Source organism: Cololabis saira, chromosome 23 (assembly GCF_033807715.1).
Source record: "Cololabis saira isolate AMF1-May2022 chromosome 23, fColSai1.1, whole genome shotgun sequence".
Taxonomy (NCBI): domain Eukaryota; kingdom Metazoa; phylum Chordata; class Actinopteri; order Beloniformes; family Belonidae; genus Cololabis; species Cololabis saira.
The window spans coordinates 20,317,583-20,334,774 of record NC_084609.1 but is presented as its reverse complement, the minus strand read 5'-3'; the positions used below and the strand labels follow the sequence as shown (position 1 = coordinate 20,334,774).

At 39.9% G+C, this 17,192-nt stretch overlaps 1 protein-coding gene across 14 annotated transcripts in view; it reads left to right on the top strand.

The window, feature by feature from the left end:
• The window catches only part of nrcama (neuronal cell adhesion molecule a), an 88,723-nt gene that overhangs the window by 56,633 nt on the left and 14,898 nt on the right, over positions 1–17,192 (top strand). For 4 of the 14 annotated variants that reach the window (XM_061715011.1, XM_061715007.1, XM_061715001.1 and 1 more), the window contains exons 4-24: positions 436–453; positions 832–937; positions 1,130–1,323; positions 1,471–1,593; positions 1,744–1,914; positions 2,327–2,383; positions 4,590–4,701; positions 4,837–5,021; positions 6,808–6,939; positions 7,158–7,301; positions 7,438–7,549; positions 10,269–10,435; positions 10,549–10,696; positions 10,822–10,946; positions 11,256–11,285; positions 11,962–12,063; positions 13,838–14,035; positions 14,137–14,207; positions 14,300–14,525; positions 16,416–16,531; positions 16,896–17,100. In XM_061715011.1, coding sequence (XP_061570995.1) covers positions 436–453; positions 832–937; positions 1,130–1,323; positions 1,471–1,593; positions 1,744–1,914; positions 2,327–2,383; positions 4,590–4,701; positions 4,837–5,021; positions 6,808–6,939; positions 7,158–7,301; positions 7,438–7,549; positions 10,269–10,435; positions 10,549–10,696; positions 10,822–10,946; positions 11,256–11,285; positions 11,962–12,063; positions 13,838–14,035; positions 14,137–14,207; positions 14,300–14,525; positions 16,416–16,531; positions 16,896–17,100 — 2,742 coding nt within the window. The remainder of the gene's footprint in view (positions 1–435; positions 454–831; positions 938–1,129; positions 1,324–1,470; positions 1,594–1,743; positions 1,915–2,326; positions 2,384–4,589; positions 4,702–4,836; positions 5,022–6,807; positions 6,940–7,157; positions 7,302–7,437; positions 7,550–10,268; positions 10,436–10,548; positions 10,697–10,821; positions 10,947–11,255; positions 11,286–11,961; positions 12,064–13,837; positions 14,036–14,136; positions 14,208–14,299; positions 14,526–16,415; positions 16,532–16,895; positions 17,101–17,192) is intronic. The other 10 variants (XM_061715014.1, XM_061715010.1, XM_061715005.1 and 7 more) reach the window with 5 other exon arrangements.

Genomic DNA, 17,192 nt, shown 5'->3' with positions numbered 1-17,192 from the left:
GGCATTTCACTTCTCTAAATTGAGGAAATATGTCACACTCTGTGGCAAAGGAATATAAATATCATCCAATGTTTACTTACTGTGGGATAATATGTGGAGAGTTTGCCTCCACAAACCTTTCAGAGAAGGTCCTCTCTTATTTTCTCTATGCGTATTGCAGCATGGTATGTTTTCCTCTTAGGTTTCCATTTGTAAAATATTTCTACATTTTGACTAAACTGTTAATCTTAATATCAAAGATCTTGTGTGAAGTTTCAGCATCTTCAGCGACTTTTTCTGCATTCTTTGCACCACCTTCACAAAGCACATGCAACTCCTAGAGAGTAAGGAGGCTGAAGGTGCACTTGTTTCACCTGAACTGTCCCTCAAAATACTAACATCTCCTCTCAATATTCTGCTACTGTGGTACGGCTTGTCACGGTGGACAAAAAAAAGCTAAAGTGCTGGAAGGATGTAAGTTGGCCTAACCTGTGCCATAAAATTCTGGTGTGGAGTTTTTGCTCTTGAGATGTATAAAATTGTCTTTGTTTTTGTTTGATGTGCATGTGGTTATTTAATACTAAATTGCTTTGCTTGGTTTGAAGTGCTGGTTGATTTTAGTTCAGGGAATGCTCACTCTTTATCTCGGTGTTGAGGTAGCTATCGTGTATTTGTTTGCAGTGTGTTTCACTTCTACAAATCTTGATTGCCAAGTCCTGCTGAAGTTGGATGCTTGTTGCATGTTGCTTGCATAATTATACTTTGCTTGCAGAACTCAGGTATTATCCGGTGTATTATTACTCAGTTGTACTCAGTTGTGTGTCAATTGCACTTCTGTTGTCGCTTTTTTAGTGCCTCAACCCCCAACCATAACGCAACAGTCCCCAAAGGATTACATCTTTGATCCACGGGAGAACATCGTCCTCCACTGTGAGGCCAAGGGGAAGCCTCAGCCCAGGTGGGACTCCTTCTCCAAACACTTAATGAATGATTTACAGCCACTGTTACGATTCCTCAGCGTCCAATTACAGCTCTGTTTTCCAGGGCTGCTTGGACGTGCCTGCAGCCTGGTCAAATGGGTTTCAATCACAGGGATCATTGACTGATTCACTGGTCTCCTTCTCGCTTGCATTGCTGTTGTTCACTGCAGCTTTTCCTGGACGAGAAATGGGACCCATTTCGATGTAGAGAAAGACTCCAAAGTCCTAATGAAGCCTGGCTCAGGAACTTTGGTCATCGACATCAGTGGGGAAAAGGCAGAGGTGTACGAAGGAACGTACCAGTGCACAGCTCACAATGACCACGGGACGGCTATATCCAATAACATCGTCATCAGACAGTCCAGTAAGACATCTCAAAATAATCTATTTAATCATTTATTTATTTATTTTTCAAAACACCAACTGTGAAATGAAATGCTTCATGTGAAGTAGAACAAATATCAACTTTGCAGATCTGTAAATCCAAATGTTTGGTGGTTGTGACTCACAGGGTCCCCCTTGTGGTCAAAGGAGAGAAATGAGGCTGTAGTGGTGCAGAAGGGGGTACCCCTTGTGTTGCAGTGCCAACCCCCTGCTGGGCTGCCCCCACCTGTCATCATCTGGATGGATAATAGTAAGTAAATGTAGATAGTACTGCAAACATTTAAAATACAAAGGCATCAGATACCAAAAAAAAAATGCGATGGTTATTTCTTTTTACCAAGGTAAATTGCTGAAAGTTGTGCCGCAAAGAAAACCAATGTCAATATAATTCTCTCTTCAGACTTTCAGAGGCTGCCTCTGGATAAACGTGTGTCCCAGGCCCTGAATGGAGATCTGTACTTCTCCAACGTTCTCCCGGACGATACCAGGAATGATTACATCTGCTACGCTCGCTTCCACTACACACAGACCATCCAGCAGAAACAACCCATTTCAGTCACAGTGCTGGACAGTAAGTCAAGACCCTAGTTTATGCTCGGCGTCAGGTTGTATAGAGCAGCTTTAGTGTTGCTGTCTTGTGCAATCATTGCTCCGCATATATACATGTATATCCATTTGATAAGTCACGTTTACCTGTGTGATCAACTTGCTCATATAAAATTGACATAGAAGTACACGATTTGTAGTAATTCGTGTGTCCTACATTTCCCGAGCTTTTAAAGGGCTTTAAACTATGTTTGGTTTTACATTGGTCGTTCACATTCGTGCTAAATATACAGTATACACTCATTGTGTGTCGAAATGTTGAAAACAACACAGTATTTTGTGAAAGCAAACACACTGATTAATGCAAACAGAAAAGGCCTTTGTAAATCATAATTATATCCAGTTTTGCATGCTTATGATTTTCTGTTGTATTACAGTGGAAACAATGAATGAGACTGTGGCTGCTTTGTACAATATCACTGATTTCTATAGGGGTGAGTGCTGCTGGTTTACTCCCGTTCAACCCCGTCACTGCCACTGTGAACCCTGCCCTGATTTTACTCCTTTAACTCGGCCTCCATCCCCTACTTTGTGATCATATTAACACACACTTCCCAGGTCCTTCCTTTTCATCACATATTTGAGGTACAAGGATAGGACATGTCAACTGATGTAGATGATATACAACCCTACGAAGGCAAAGTGCATAAACTCCACACTGGGTCAAAACTGAGTTACAGCATCAGTTCTGTCTTTTGTTCTATCATCAAGCAGAGAAACAATAGCGTCAAAACTGCAGTTATTACAAAATTCAAGCCCATACTAACAGAACCAACAAGTCGACCAGCGAGTGTACGATAAAACTGATAATCTGGTATGATAGTATGATCTTGTGGGGAAATAACGATTAAATCAAGAGGATTCTTCAGAACCGATCGCACCTTTGACACAAACGGTTCAAACATGTGCCGTCTGGTAGACGTGTCGGATCCATAAAGACCAAAACAAACAGATTAACAGTTTCTATCAGTCATCACCGTGGTGAATGCTGCTAAATTGATCTAGTGCACTGTTGTATCACAATACAGACTCACGTGTACATGTTTACAAGACGGATTCACATGTACACCACCTAAAGGACCACTCCAGTATGTTTCGCAATTGTACAGCGTGTGATGCTTTTTTTTTTTTTTATTTTGTTTTTTTTAGGATATGTGCACTTTACTTTTATATTCATGAGCACCTTAATTTTGCTGTACAATGCTGAAGTCTGAAATTAACATTAAAACACAAATATCCAGATATGGGTCAAGAAAATAGGAAAATGCATGTTTCCACACACACTTTATAATTGCCCTTTTTTCTTTCTTTTTGGCATACTGCCATGCCTGTTCTACTTAATCTACATAATATTGTTCTACTTTTTTGGCTTGTGTTCTTTTCTTTTTTTTAAAGTCGCTTTGGATGAAAGCGTCTCCTAAATAAGCTGCTTCCAATTATATCCAGCAAATGTGGCTGTCTGCTGTAAAAACCTGAAAGGCAGTTTTGCTGTTTGGGTGGATAACTGCAGTGCAGTTTAGGCCTAAATACACAGTTTCTAAGCTGGCAAAAACTAATAATGATTCTTTCTGGCCTACAATAACTGCTCATGCCTCAAAATATGTGCACCATTAATTATCAGCTGCAACTGGTCTCAAAGTAAAACTAGCTACAGTAAGACCTCCGTAGACCACATGCACTCTGGGATGGAGATGAGGTACCCGCGGAAAACCTGCACGAGCGCAAAGACTCTTGTTGGGAGTCAAAGCAGGACACTTCTTGGTGTGAAGCAACATAGCGTACCAGTTAGCCACTGTGCTGCCAAGCTATCAGCTGAATAAAATATATATTATTTTTTAGGACATGCAGCTAAAGCAGGTATTGTGTAATTCTGATCTGTTAAGCAAGATACTGAGTGAACCCAAATGCTTTCATTCTTCTTTTTTATGGCCAAAGGAACCTTCTCATACTTCTTATAACTATTGTTCAAGTGGAGGATTCAAGTCTTTCCGGGTCTTGCTTATGAGTGGGGGGAAGATGGAGTGGTAGATTGATGGGAAGACTGGTGCAGCATCCACCGTGATGATGATGCTGCACCTGAGCTACAGCCAAAAGGCATGACTCTCCGTACTAGTCGGTCGGTGTTCCTCCCCTTACCTGTGTTGAGAAAACAGCAGGTACTGAATGAAAGACTGAGACTGTGGATACAAGCCACTGAAATGAGTTCCCTCTGTAGCTGCACTCAGTTGAGATATAAGATGATAAAAACACCTCCGTTCTGCAGCGACTCGGACCCCCGCTGAGGGGGTTCATGTCCAACCAGACTGAGGCACCAGAAATTAAACAGGACACACATCTATCTATCTCAGAGATTTTCTTTAGTGACCTACAAAGTGACGAGGCAGGAAAACAACAGTAGTCTTTTATTGACAGTGTCCCCAGGTCAAGACACTCCCCTTCACAATCCTGTCTACCCACACTGGCAAATCACTCTTCATCAACCTTAGATACACATTTTGGCTCTCCATCATCCTTTATGTTCAATGTGACCTTGACGTCAAGGTTTTTACATCTTGAACTGGTCTTTTGTAAACTGTGTGTTACGATGAATCTACTCGTGTGGTTTGGCCTTGACTCTCTCATGCATCCTCCTGCATTCAGGCAGCCCAGACGGGGAGCGTCACCCTGGTTTCATGTTGCCTCTCGGCGCAACCAGTACCAAGATGGTTCTGAGAGGGGAGACTTTGGAGCTTGAGTGCATCGCTGAAGGATTGTAAGCTGGCATTTGCTTCAGATACCCGAACTGTCTCATCTCAAGGGTTTATGTGTATTTCTTCAGTCTGATATTACTCTGTCAGAAGCTCAACAAGCTGTCATGAAACGTGTTGCTGTGATTTTCGTGACGCAGGCCCACTCCAGATATCTCCTGGCAGAAGGAAGGGGGAGAGCTTCCAAGCGGCAGGATGTCCTTACAAAACTTCAAGAAAACACTGAGGATTTCTGATGTGAATGAAGCGGACACTGGAAGCTACCGCTGCACAGCCGCCAACAAGCTAGGCTCCGTGTACCATGACATCAAGGTCACTGTCAAAGGTATGCACGTTGTTATTGAATACTCAAGATTTACAAATGTTACCAAAGATTGTGACAAGCTTTTTTTTTCTTTTTTACAACGATAGTATGCTCCAGATATCACTTTGAATAAAGACATTGATTACTGATTTGCCCTGCTGATTTCAACTTGTAACAGTCTACAGTCACAAGACTGGCTGATCGTCATAACAGAAAATATTTTTCCCATGGCTTTACAATTTAATTTAATACATACAATGATTGATTCCAAACTTTCTTTCAAGGCTCAGGTGAAAAAGGTCTGTAACCGGGTCAAGTTCAATCTTTCAAATTTCAGGTTCATTCGAGATAACATGTCAACAGAGGCAGCTAAGATGTTTATGCATTCTATGGTCATTTCCCATATCACTTACTGCTTAACAACCTGGTCGCAGGCTAGCACCACTACTCTAAAACCATTACAGTCTTTGTATAAACGAACACTCAAAATCCTTGATAAGAAATCAGTACATTTTCATCATTGCCCAATACTAAAAAAATATAACTTGTTGAGTTGGGAAAATATGATTAAATATGTAGATGTTTGTCTTATGCACAAGATTATATACGGCCTGACTTCTCCTCCACTCAGACACTTTGTCAATATTAGAACAACTGCTGATCGGTTCACAAGAGGTGCAGCAAGAGGGGATTGTATTATTCCACTCAGAAAAAGTGCTTTCAGTCAGTCTGCATTCTCTGTTAAAGCTGCACAAGAATGGAACTCCATCCCTGCAACTATCAGAGAACTGGACACATACAGTTTATTTAGAGCTCATTTAAAGAAATGGTTGATTAATACTCAGCTCTGTCAGCACTAAAACTTAATTTGCACCTTTCTTTATTTCTGTACTTTTGTACTTTTCTGTACTTTCTGTATCTTTTCTGTACTTTTTTGTATTCTAACATCTGTCCAGGGACTACAGATGAAAAATAGCCTCTTGGCTAACTCTGGCACATTTACAGCAATGTTTTTATTGATGTGCATTGTCCCTGTCAAATAAACCAATAAATAAATAAAATAAATACAATTTAATAATTATTTTTGTCAGACAAGATATTTTTAGGTAATTTTCAGAGCTAACTGATGAAAGCGAAAGGAATTGCTGAAACATGTCAAGAATTTTAAAAAAAGCTAAAAAGAATGAGCAAATTACATTTCTTTACGATACTATTTCGTGGGCTTTGAGTATCGGCCAATACGGAGTACCAGACTGAAACCAGTCTGGACATAATGTAAGGCTGATCACATGGACTTCTTTTTTGTTCAGAAACAATACCTTTGGTAACACTGAACCTAGTGTTACCTTCCGGGTTTCTTTCCGGGTTTCTTTGGGGTATTTCTTTCATTCCTGAAATGTAAACTCCAGAGTTAGCTGTTGCAGTCTCTGTGCCCTCCCCTTTAAACCCCCAATAAACTCCTTGTCCCTATTTTGCCCGATGGCTCCCAACATACTTAGAAACGTTGCTTGTTACACAGTTGACAATAATTATGCCACCTCCGGTAATCAAATAAGTTATAATGAGCATTGTCCGGCAGCTAGTTCAATCCAACCATTCACGTCCCACTGCCTCACCATCTGTCGACTGAAAGACAGTGTTCTGCAATTGACTTTTAGAGCAATTGGTGGAATCGGTGAGTATTTCCAAGGCTAATATCGGAATCAGAACATCTTACAGTAATTACAGTTTCTTCAAAACTTTAAGGGGATTTTTTTCATGTTCTCACAAGAATCTCTTCCTGTTTCTTCATGTTGATTATCCCCAGCGGCTCCTTTCTGGGTCAGCGCTCCGAGGAACCTGATCCTCGCTCCGAATGAAACCGGGATATTAACGTGCCGTGTAAATGGAACGCCCAAACCGACTATTAGGTGGTTTGTTAATGGAGTTCCCATAGAGAGTAAGTGAAATGAGGCCATATTGTCAAAAAAGTGTACTGGACATGTATAACCTGCATGGAAAGATAAGTCCAGGGAGGACTGGACTGATCTTTCCATCACTATTCTAAATCTAGCATGTGGATAATGACATTTCTTTAGGCTATTAAATGACAGTTGAAGTGAAGATCCACCAGAGGAAGATAAAAGAAGATGTTGTCTGTCTCTGTTCCTGTTCTAGATGCTCCTGAGGACCACAGCCGCAAGGTGGACGAAGACACTGTTATTATCAGCAGCGTTCAGTCGGGCTCCAGTGCTGTCTACCAGTGCAATGCATCCAACGAGTTTGGCTACTTGATGGCTAATGCTTTTGTCAACGTCCTGGGTGAGTCCCTCGCACAGCCTGTAGTTTGAAAACCAGCTACCAAATCAGCGTCAGTGAACCCTGTTCAACCTATGATCCCGTGTGTAATGGAGATACAGCAGCTGACGACTGAAATGTGGGTTTTTGTTCCCAACAGCTGAGCCACCAAGAGTGCTCACTCCCCCCAACCGAGTGTACCAGGTGATCAGCAACAATCCTGCTTTACTTCACTGTGCTTCCTTTGGATCCCCAATACCAGTCATCACTTGGTAAGATCGTCTCACCACTAGGTTTTTCACACAGCTTGGCCGATCATATAGTTGGGTATGTTTTTGCTAAGATTAGGCAGAAAAACTTTAAAGGGGACCTATTATGGCATCTAATACCTATTTTAAAAAGGCCTTTAATGTCTTAAAAACAAGCTTTTGATTGCTTTTGCTAAATAAATTAGAAATTCAGCCTCTGAGCCATGTCTTTATCATCCCATTCTCTAACCTCATTATCTATGCAGGATTCTGAGTGGGCGGGGCTATGATAATGAGGCTCTGTGCTGATTGGCTGCCTGAATGACGCGATACACCGCTACAAAAAAGTGGCGGAAGCTCCGGCCGGCGGAGTTAGTTGTGGGCGTGGTTTCACGCATCGGAGGCCAACCGATGTAAATCGCGCCCGTCGTTACGTAACGACGGGAGCAGAATCTGAACGGCTCGTAGAAGCCACATCACACTGGACGGCTCATCCGGGCGGCTGTACAGACACTGCAGAATTTGGCTGCTTTCCTCCTTCTCCGAGTTGGCAGGCTGAGGGGAGACCACTTTATATATGTTAAAGCAAGAAAAAACGTGTTTTTCATAATAGATCCCCTTTAAATTGTTCATTCACAAGTATAAAATCAGAAACAAAGGCAACGTTGCACCTGATGAATATTTAAACACGAGGGAGCCTGAGTATGATGTAAGGGCATGTGATTGAGAGGTTTGAGCAAACTGAAGAGCTGTTTGTGGTGGGGTAGCTTGTAACACCCCGTGGCAATGCAGTGTTGTCACGTTGTCAGTTGTGTTGTAGCTGCTTATGCTCTTTTGTTTTAAAACAATTATGAACAATATTCAGAACCGCAAACTGCACATACAATGCAGTATGCAGTTGTTTCTAGATACAAGTATGTTAGTCGTTGTTAGTACCTAGGTTGCCATTGTTCAGCTTGCAGCATGAATGGTCTTCGTTCAAGTGGCCCAGTGTATTATGGGGTACATTATAAAGGTAAACAGTAATCCCTTTTTTTTCGCGGGGATTATGTTCCAAAAAGAACCCGTGATAGGTGAAATCTGTGAAGTAGTAACCTTTATTTTTTTTTACAATTGTGATACAACGCTTCAAATTGCGCAGATCAGGACCGCCCCACCGCAACCCGAGTAATTGGATTTGAACGGGAGAATTGGTGCAGAACGTTTTGTCGACATTATGGGCTTTGGCAATTTGCAAACTTAAATTTGACAATCTGTTTTACGTACATGTACATACAGTACATATAAAATGTTATTGACACACAGGAAGTGGAGAAGCGGGGAGACTTTTTTCCAATCAGAATGCAGAACACAATGCACAATGCAAATCCGTGAAGCAGCGAGACCGTGAAAGCAGGGTGCTTGCGCAAGTCTTGAAAGTCTTAATAAATATGGAATTTTGAAACACTGTTTTCCAGACCTAGAAAAGTCTTGAATTTTGTGTGAAAGTCTTAATAAAGTATGGGGAAAAAATGTATGGTAGAATTTTACAGTATGCTCAGAGGCATTGTGAAATGAGAAATAGAAAGGTAGGCTATACAACTTATAGTTTATATATAAACTATAAACTATAAAAATAGTTTTCATCAGTCAAAACATAATTTACTGTGAATAATGCATTCGTTCATTGAATACTAGCCTATAAAAAATTCTAACAAACATTTCTAATAAACACAATTGGTACAATCTCAACCAATGAAGTAGGCAGTAGGCACACAAGTATACAAGTACGTGAAGTTAAGGTCTTGGGAAAAAAATATCAGTTTTAAAAAAGTCTGGGAAAAGTCTGGAATTTTACTTTGGAAAAAGAGCAAGCACCCTGGAAAGGTGAACCGCGTTATAGCGAGGGATAACTATACTGCTAATTTTTTGTTATTTATAACATTATCTGGGTATGTTTTGTAAACTGCAGTTTGTGGCATTGTTTGCATTCACTACATTTTGTTTTCTATATTTTGTCAAAATCAGTACATGTTAGTAGGAGAGAAGGTATTTCTGAAAGAGGGAAAGTCAGTGTTTTAACCATTCAGAACTCTTTTTAAAACAAGTTGGACCGCTTAGCAGCCAGTTTATTTCTTTGTCAACATTTTTATTTTACGTCAGTCGATTGTCTTTTCTTTCTCCTTCTTCCCTCGTGCTTGTGGCAAATCAGCAATGACAAATAAGCAAGACAGCAAAGCCTCTTTTCCACTTGCCTTCTGGGAATCCTTAAAAAATATGGATTATGCCCCCCAGTGTTCAACAAAAGGAAGTGCAGTTCTTAACAGCTGCTAATGCTAATGCCCTAAGCATTCTCAAAACTATTCCTATCACACAGCCAGCACAATTTCACTTCTTTACACACTGAAAGGAGCTGATGAAAAACCTTCCAGCAGCAGGTTGTAGCACCTCATATATGTTTATGTTACACTCACATTTATGGATTTAGCTCAGACTTTTATGCAGCAAACAAGAGACCAGGGATGAGCAACATCAGCTATCCATGATTTCTCCACAAATTGCTTAGTTGAGTGAATCTTATTACATGCTGGTTTTTACCAGCCACAAATCAGCTCATCTGGGACTTTGAAGCATTTTTTAGTCTCAGTTTTATTATATTTAATAGATTAATATGTCAGAAGTGAAAGGTTTCTATGTTGCGTACACCTTTCTTTTAAAACTAAATCACTGATACAGAAGTTGCCTTTGTATTTTTTCCTAATAGGTTCAAAGACAGTCAGATCAGCATTAGGAATGGTGACCCTTTTGTGATCTATGAGAATGGTACACTGGAAATCAACGTGGCCCAGCCGCTAAATAGTGGGAAGTACACCTGTATCGCCACCAACAACCTGGGAATCAAGGAAAATCATGTCTTCCTGGAGGTCAAAGGTCAATAAGCTCAAGTCACTCAAATAACCATATTGTTGATTTGACTCTTATCGGTCATTTTAGCTTTTAGGTCTTTGTATTATTCAGCAATGTGAACCGGTTTTGTTCCACAGAGCCCACTCGTATCCTGAGGCAGCCGGAGTACAAGGTGGTGCAGAGAGGAATGAGTGCTTTGTTCGAGTGTAAAGTAAAACACGACCCTTCCCTCATTCCCACCATGACCTGGCTGAAAGACAAAGGAGAACTGCCAGACGATGAGAGGTGAGACCATAATACACTTTTTAATCAGATTAAGGAATTAAATCTTTTCATCTGTGGAAAAACGTGATGTGATTCAAGAAAAAAGAAAAAAAAAAAGATTAAATTTTTCTTTGTAATCCCTTCAGGTTTGTGGTAGACACAGACAGTCTGACCATTAAAGACGTGAGAGGGGAAGATGAGGGCGCTTACACGTGCATCATGAACACCACTCTGGATCAGGACTCAGCCAGCGCCATGCTGACTGTTGTTGGTGCGTTCAGGCCGTAGCTCTTTAAAAATGCTCTGCACTTCCACCTCCATCTGGATTTTTTTTAATCTTTTTTCCAAGAAAAATAAACTTTTCACTCCTTTTTTCCAAAAACTTGTATTCATCTTCTGTCCAGTTCCAGTTGTCCATTTCTCAGATTAAATAAAAACTATCCGTTGTCATTTTTAATGCTTCTTTAGATATACGTCCAGAATCTCTGTTGTGGTGATTTTTCATCTTTTTCTGCTCTTTCTAAAATGTCTCTAACATCTGATCCTTTTCTTGAACTTTAATCTTCCTTCTCGCTGTCAGAGGCAACTCCTACTCCTGCAATTGTCTACGGTAAACAAACCACAGTTTAGCTTTCACTCTTTTTTTTTTATTATTCAGTGGTTCTGTTGGTCAAAAAAACGACCTCAATTTTGTATTAACTTATATTTTGTTTGACTGACCCTTGTTTTAAAGTTATTTGGTTTAGCTTTCCATGCTGCTATTTAAAAAGTTTGCACACACACACACACACACACACACACACACACACACACACACACACACACACACACAGATGTTGTCGTCTCACCCATGACGCTGTGTGGGCGTGTACTAGCTGCTTTGATTGACATCTCCTTCATCATGTGGTGTTTTTGCTCCACTTCACCCTCCTGATGTCTAATCAACCAGAAACAAAAACTGAGTGGCTCCTAAAATAGTCACAGACTGTAAGAATGCAGCTTCCTGAAACCTGATTCTTTGGTTGGTTAGAAATGTATTTATTAAGTAAATATTCAGGAGCAATGTTTTTATCCTCATAAGTCATAGGGTCTGTTTGTTTCAGTATTATTACACATTGAAGTAAATACCATTTTAAAAAATCAGCAAGTACATGCTGCATGCTCTTCTTCCACATGTTTACTTTAATTTTTGTTTAAAAGTGTTCTATTATACCTTTCAGAACGATTCAGATAACATTATCCAGATACAGTAGCAATAACCAGGTTTATTCTTATGCTCTCTGCAGAGAAACCCGACCCTCCAACTGACCTGGAACTGACTGACCAGACGGAGAGGAGCGTCCAGCTCACCTGGACCCCCGGAGATGAAAACAACAGTCCCATAAAGAGTATGATATGTTGCTGCTTAGTTTGTTTTGTTTTGTTTGTTTATTTTGGTCATCCAAAAAACAATGTTATAACATCGGTGCAACCATCATCATACAGCACACTTGGGGAAAACAGCAAAACCAGAGAGGCACTACAGCGATGGCTCAAATAGATGTGACCAAAAAAGGTGTAGGCTGAAGCATGAGCTTGTGATGCCTACCCTATTATCATACAATTAATACTACACAATGTTTATAAGGAAGTGCAGGAAAAAAAGTTAAGATTGTTAGAGCACAAAAACTAAAGAAAAATAAACAAACAGTTTGGGCTATCAAAGTATAAATATACATGTAGTGGGATGTCAATACAAATTTGCATCCATGTTTTTATAGTATCAGTACTTTAAAAACATGGATGCAAATTTGTATTGACACTGATAGTTTAGACACTAGTTCATCTGAACTGCAATACACCTCATTGTCCTTGGCTGCTATACCGTTTCACTTTGCATAAATCCTCTCCCGTGACGTGGGTCTGGTACCACTCCCTGTCACCCAAGGCCTCCCTTTCAGTGGAGAAGGGGAGGCCTTGGGATGGGCAGGACTCTCACAGGAGTGTCCAGGATTCACGATTTAATGATGTGTTCCTGCTGCAAAGCTGCACGCCATCCTGAGACCTTCCTCTTCATCTGTTGGTACTGCTGCCTGGATATCAAAGTTTTGTATTGACAAGGAAAAGCATGGCTGTCAGACTACCTGCAACCTAGAATTTCCTCTAAAATCACTTATCAATCTATTTACAAGTGTTGATAACCTGATATGAGTAACTATTGTCTCAATCGGAGCTACAGTTTAATTAAGCATGAGCGTGTCTCTATGTTTTACGCCTAACACAGTAATTTAGATACATTTATATGTCATAGTAAGTTAACTATCACCCGTGGTGACAGTATACATTGTTCCTAATTTTACACACTTTGTGGTTATGAAATGCAAATACTGTAGAATAATTTTATTATAATTTGATATAGGTCTTTTGTTCATTGTTCTGGTTTAAATGTTAAGACAAGAGGAAGTCTTAAAAATCTGTCAAGTTATTGATGAGAAACAGGGGTGGGATTAAATAAGTTTTCTTCTTCCCACTCCCTTTCGAGTGTTAATTAATTAATTTGAATACTGAACCTGCATGTCTACTGTAAAAGATATTTGCTTAATTTTCTGTTGCACGCAGGTCACTTATGTTGTAAAAATGTTGTACCACTCAAAATAAATATGAACTGAACTGAACTGAATAGATCACGCAATTTAAGAATAATTAATTCAGAGTGAAATTGCCAAAGGTGATTTTGTACTGTGTGGTTTTTATATGCTTTTTTTTCTCAGAAATGGGAACCCATCATAAATCTTATTTACCTTATTCAATGATTTTTTTATTTAAATTTTGTCCCTAAATTGCAATTTTTTATATCTATATTTATGTCACACTAGCAATTGATATTCAGTTTCATTAATTATAAGTCAAATCTGACCTCACATTACCTTCAAAATACCAAATACTAGAGGTGATACAGATATGTTCCTTGTTGTATTTTATCTGCATAATTTTTGCAATTTTTGGGAAAAAGAATCACATTTCTTCAAAATGACTTTAAATCCCGTAACCAGATTAAAGTTAATACATGTTCATAAAGTTGATTTGAACGGTAATCTTGACCAATAAAAAGAATATTTTCTTCTTTCTTGCATGTGATTATTATTCAACATATTCTTTAACTCTGAATCCTCTGCCATCCAGACTTTTTGATCCAGTACGAGGATCTTCTCCACCAGCCGGGAGTTTGGGTCAACCTGACAGAAGCTGATGGTACCAGCACCACAGCCCGGCTGCAGCTCTCTCCTCACGTCTACTACTCCTTCAGAGTTCTGGCTCAGAATGACGTCGGCTACAGCAACCCCAGTGCGCCCTCACACGAATACAGGACCAGCCCCGCAGGTAGTAACCATGATCACAGACCAGAAAACAAGCGGTCTATTGTTAAAGTCATCAATTATACAATCCAAGCCATTATTTTTATATCTTTTATGTATCTCCAGCTCCAGATGAAAACCCATCAAATGTTCACGGAGCAGGAACACAGCCTGACAATATAGTTATCTCCTGGACGGTAAGAAGGCTCTATATTTTCTTATATCTTTGATAAATGATGGAAACTGGTGTTTTAAGTCATATCTAATTGAACTTGCTCTCTTTGTGCAGCCGCTGACGGGATTCCAGTCTAACGGTCAGGGCCTGCAGTATAAAGTATATTGGAAGCAAAAGGACGTGGATGAGGACTGGTCCTCGCAGAACGTGGCCAACGCTTCTCAATTTGTCCTCTCTGGGACTCAAACCTACGTGCCCTATGAGATTAAAGTTCAGGCTTTCAATCACTATGGAAATGGCCCTGACCCTGGAGTCGTGGTCGGCTACTCTGGAGAAGACTGTGAGTGAATTTTTGTGACAATTTCTAAAAAAGCTCATCTTTGATTTTGATGATGATGCAGAAGACTAAGAATATTCATTATTATTATTATTATTATTATTATTATTATTATTATTATTATTATTATTATTATTATTATTATTATTATTATTATTATTATTATTATTATTATTATTATTAATAATAATAATAATAATACATTTTATTTATAGGCATCTTTCATGGCACTCGGCCATCGTACATAAGACAAAATATAGACAAACCACAATAAAATATCAAGAAAGAAAAGCAAAAATAGTATAAAAGCAAATAAGTGCAAAATTAAGGTAATTCCAGTCCCAGAATTAAATGTAATATGCCCTTTCTAAACAGATGTGTTATAAAGTGGTTTATAGGAGTTGACAGTGTCAGAATGTTTTATATCCTGTGGTAGAGAGGTCCAAAGATGGGGGCCTGAGTAACTGAAAGCTCTCAACCCCATGCTGGACAAGTGGGCAGGTGGGAGGGTGAGTAGGATGGAGAAAGACCTGAACGTACGACTGGATATGTTAATGTGCAGGAGCTCAGTGAGATACAGAGGGGTGAGGTTGTTCATGGCTTTATAGGCGAGTAGTAAAATTGGAATGGAAAATGGATTTTATTAGGGAGCCAGTGAGGTTTCCGCAGGACAGGAGTGACATGACTGAGGGGAGGATTCTGGTAATAATCTGGGCAGCAGAGTTCTGAACTAGTTGACGTTTTTGAAGGGACTTGTCAGTTAAGCTTAACAGAAGAGAATTACAACAATCAAGATAGGACGTATCCAGGGGGTGGACCAAAATAGCAGTTGAGTTGGGTGTGACAGACGGGTGCAGACATGAGATATTACATACATGGAAGTAAGCTGAATGAATGACATTGGTAATGCAGGACTGGAATGACAGGATGACACCCAGGGTTTTAACCTGGGGAGAGGGAGAAACAGAAGAGTTGTCAACAGAAATAGAAAAGTTATTTATCTTGGACAGAGTGGATTTATTGTCAATGAACAGGAACTCCGTTTTATCACCGTTAACTTTGAGAACATTGTGAGAGAACCAGGATCTGATTTCCTGTAGGCCATCAGAGAGGGGGGTGAGAGGGAGTGGGTAGGTTTGGTGGACAGGGAGACGGTATACAATAAACAAGAGAGGTCCCAGTACTGAACCCTGGGGTACACCACAGGAAAGAGAGAATGGTTTGGATGTATATGATTAAAAGTTGAATGAGGGTCAGATTTAAACCAGTCCAATGGTAGCTTATCTGTCAATAAGTATGACATTGTAGAAATAAATTGTATCAAAAGCTTCACTCAGGACAAGGAAGATGGTGCTGAGCTTGATAATTTCAACAATCTTCATCCCATTTAGTCCCATTTACAATCTCCCTTTCATTTAAAAAAAAAAAAACTTCGAGAAGATTTTTGCATTTCAAGTCTACGATCATCTTTCTCTCAATAATCTGTGCAAACAGTTTCAATCTGGCTATCATCCACTACACAATTATGAAACTGCTTTTGTCAGAATCACCAATGACCTTCTGACCAATGACCGGGTGCCAAATGGAAGTTTATGGTGAGCAATTAGGTGAAACCATAAGAGATACATGTGGGATAAATTGCCATGGGGTTAGCCACATGTAATAAATCACTGGTTCCCCAATGAATCAGCTGAGTTCCACCTGAGAACCAGGTAAGTCCTATTCAGAGTTGTTATGGGTAAACACCAGCAGCAGCACCATGTAACCTGCAGACAAACCCACTAATGATCCATATTTGAATCCCACCTTGAAACCCACATCAGGTTTGTTTAGAAATGCTGGTGAGGCAGAGTGTATTTAACATTGATTAACATTTCGTTATCTCTGTTGCAGTTCCTTTGTCCGCACCTGAGAGCGTGAACATCATGGTTCATAACAGCACAGTAGCAGAAGTTCACTGGGAGCCTGTTTCTTTGTCATCTGTCCGAGGAAAACTGCAAGGATACACGGTACCTCTTTATGAGCAGTTTGATTTCTCTTCTTGTCCCTGTTGGTAGTCAACGGCCACTTTCATTCAGGATGAGTGTGAAAACTTCCAAGTGTGTTAAACACATACAATTGCCTCTATAATTTTTTTGTATTTTTGCTTGTTCTATCATTTTACACAGTGAATCTGAATACTAATTTCCTTCGTTGTACAAAAATAATACAGTGTTTTTGAGTGAAAAATCTGTGTAAAATCATCATTTTACACAGTGAATCTGAATACTAATTTCCTTCGTTGTAGAAAATAATACAGTGTTTTTGAGTGAAAAATACATCAAAACTGCTGACTGTGAAGCTTAACTCAAACTCTGTGTGCTTTTCCTCAAGGTGTACTACCGTCGGGAGCGTGGTTTGCATGAAACAGCGGAGGAAGCAGAGCAGCAGCAAGCTTTAACTTTTAGTGGGAACCGTAGCGAGGGACGGCTGCCGGGCCTTCAGCCTTACAGTCTCTACAATGTCTTCATCAAAGTTCTTAATAACAAAGGAGAAGGGCCCTCAAGCCTCAGCAAGACATTTGAGACCCCAGAGGGAGGTGTGTATGGCTGCAGGTTTAGAGTCAATACTCAAAAGTCTGAATGCAAAGCCTGTGAAATGTCTGAGTGAAACAATCACAGAGATGTAGAA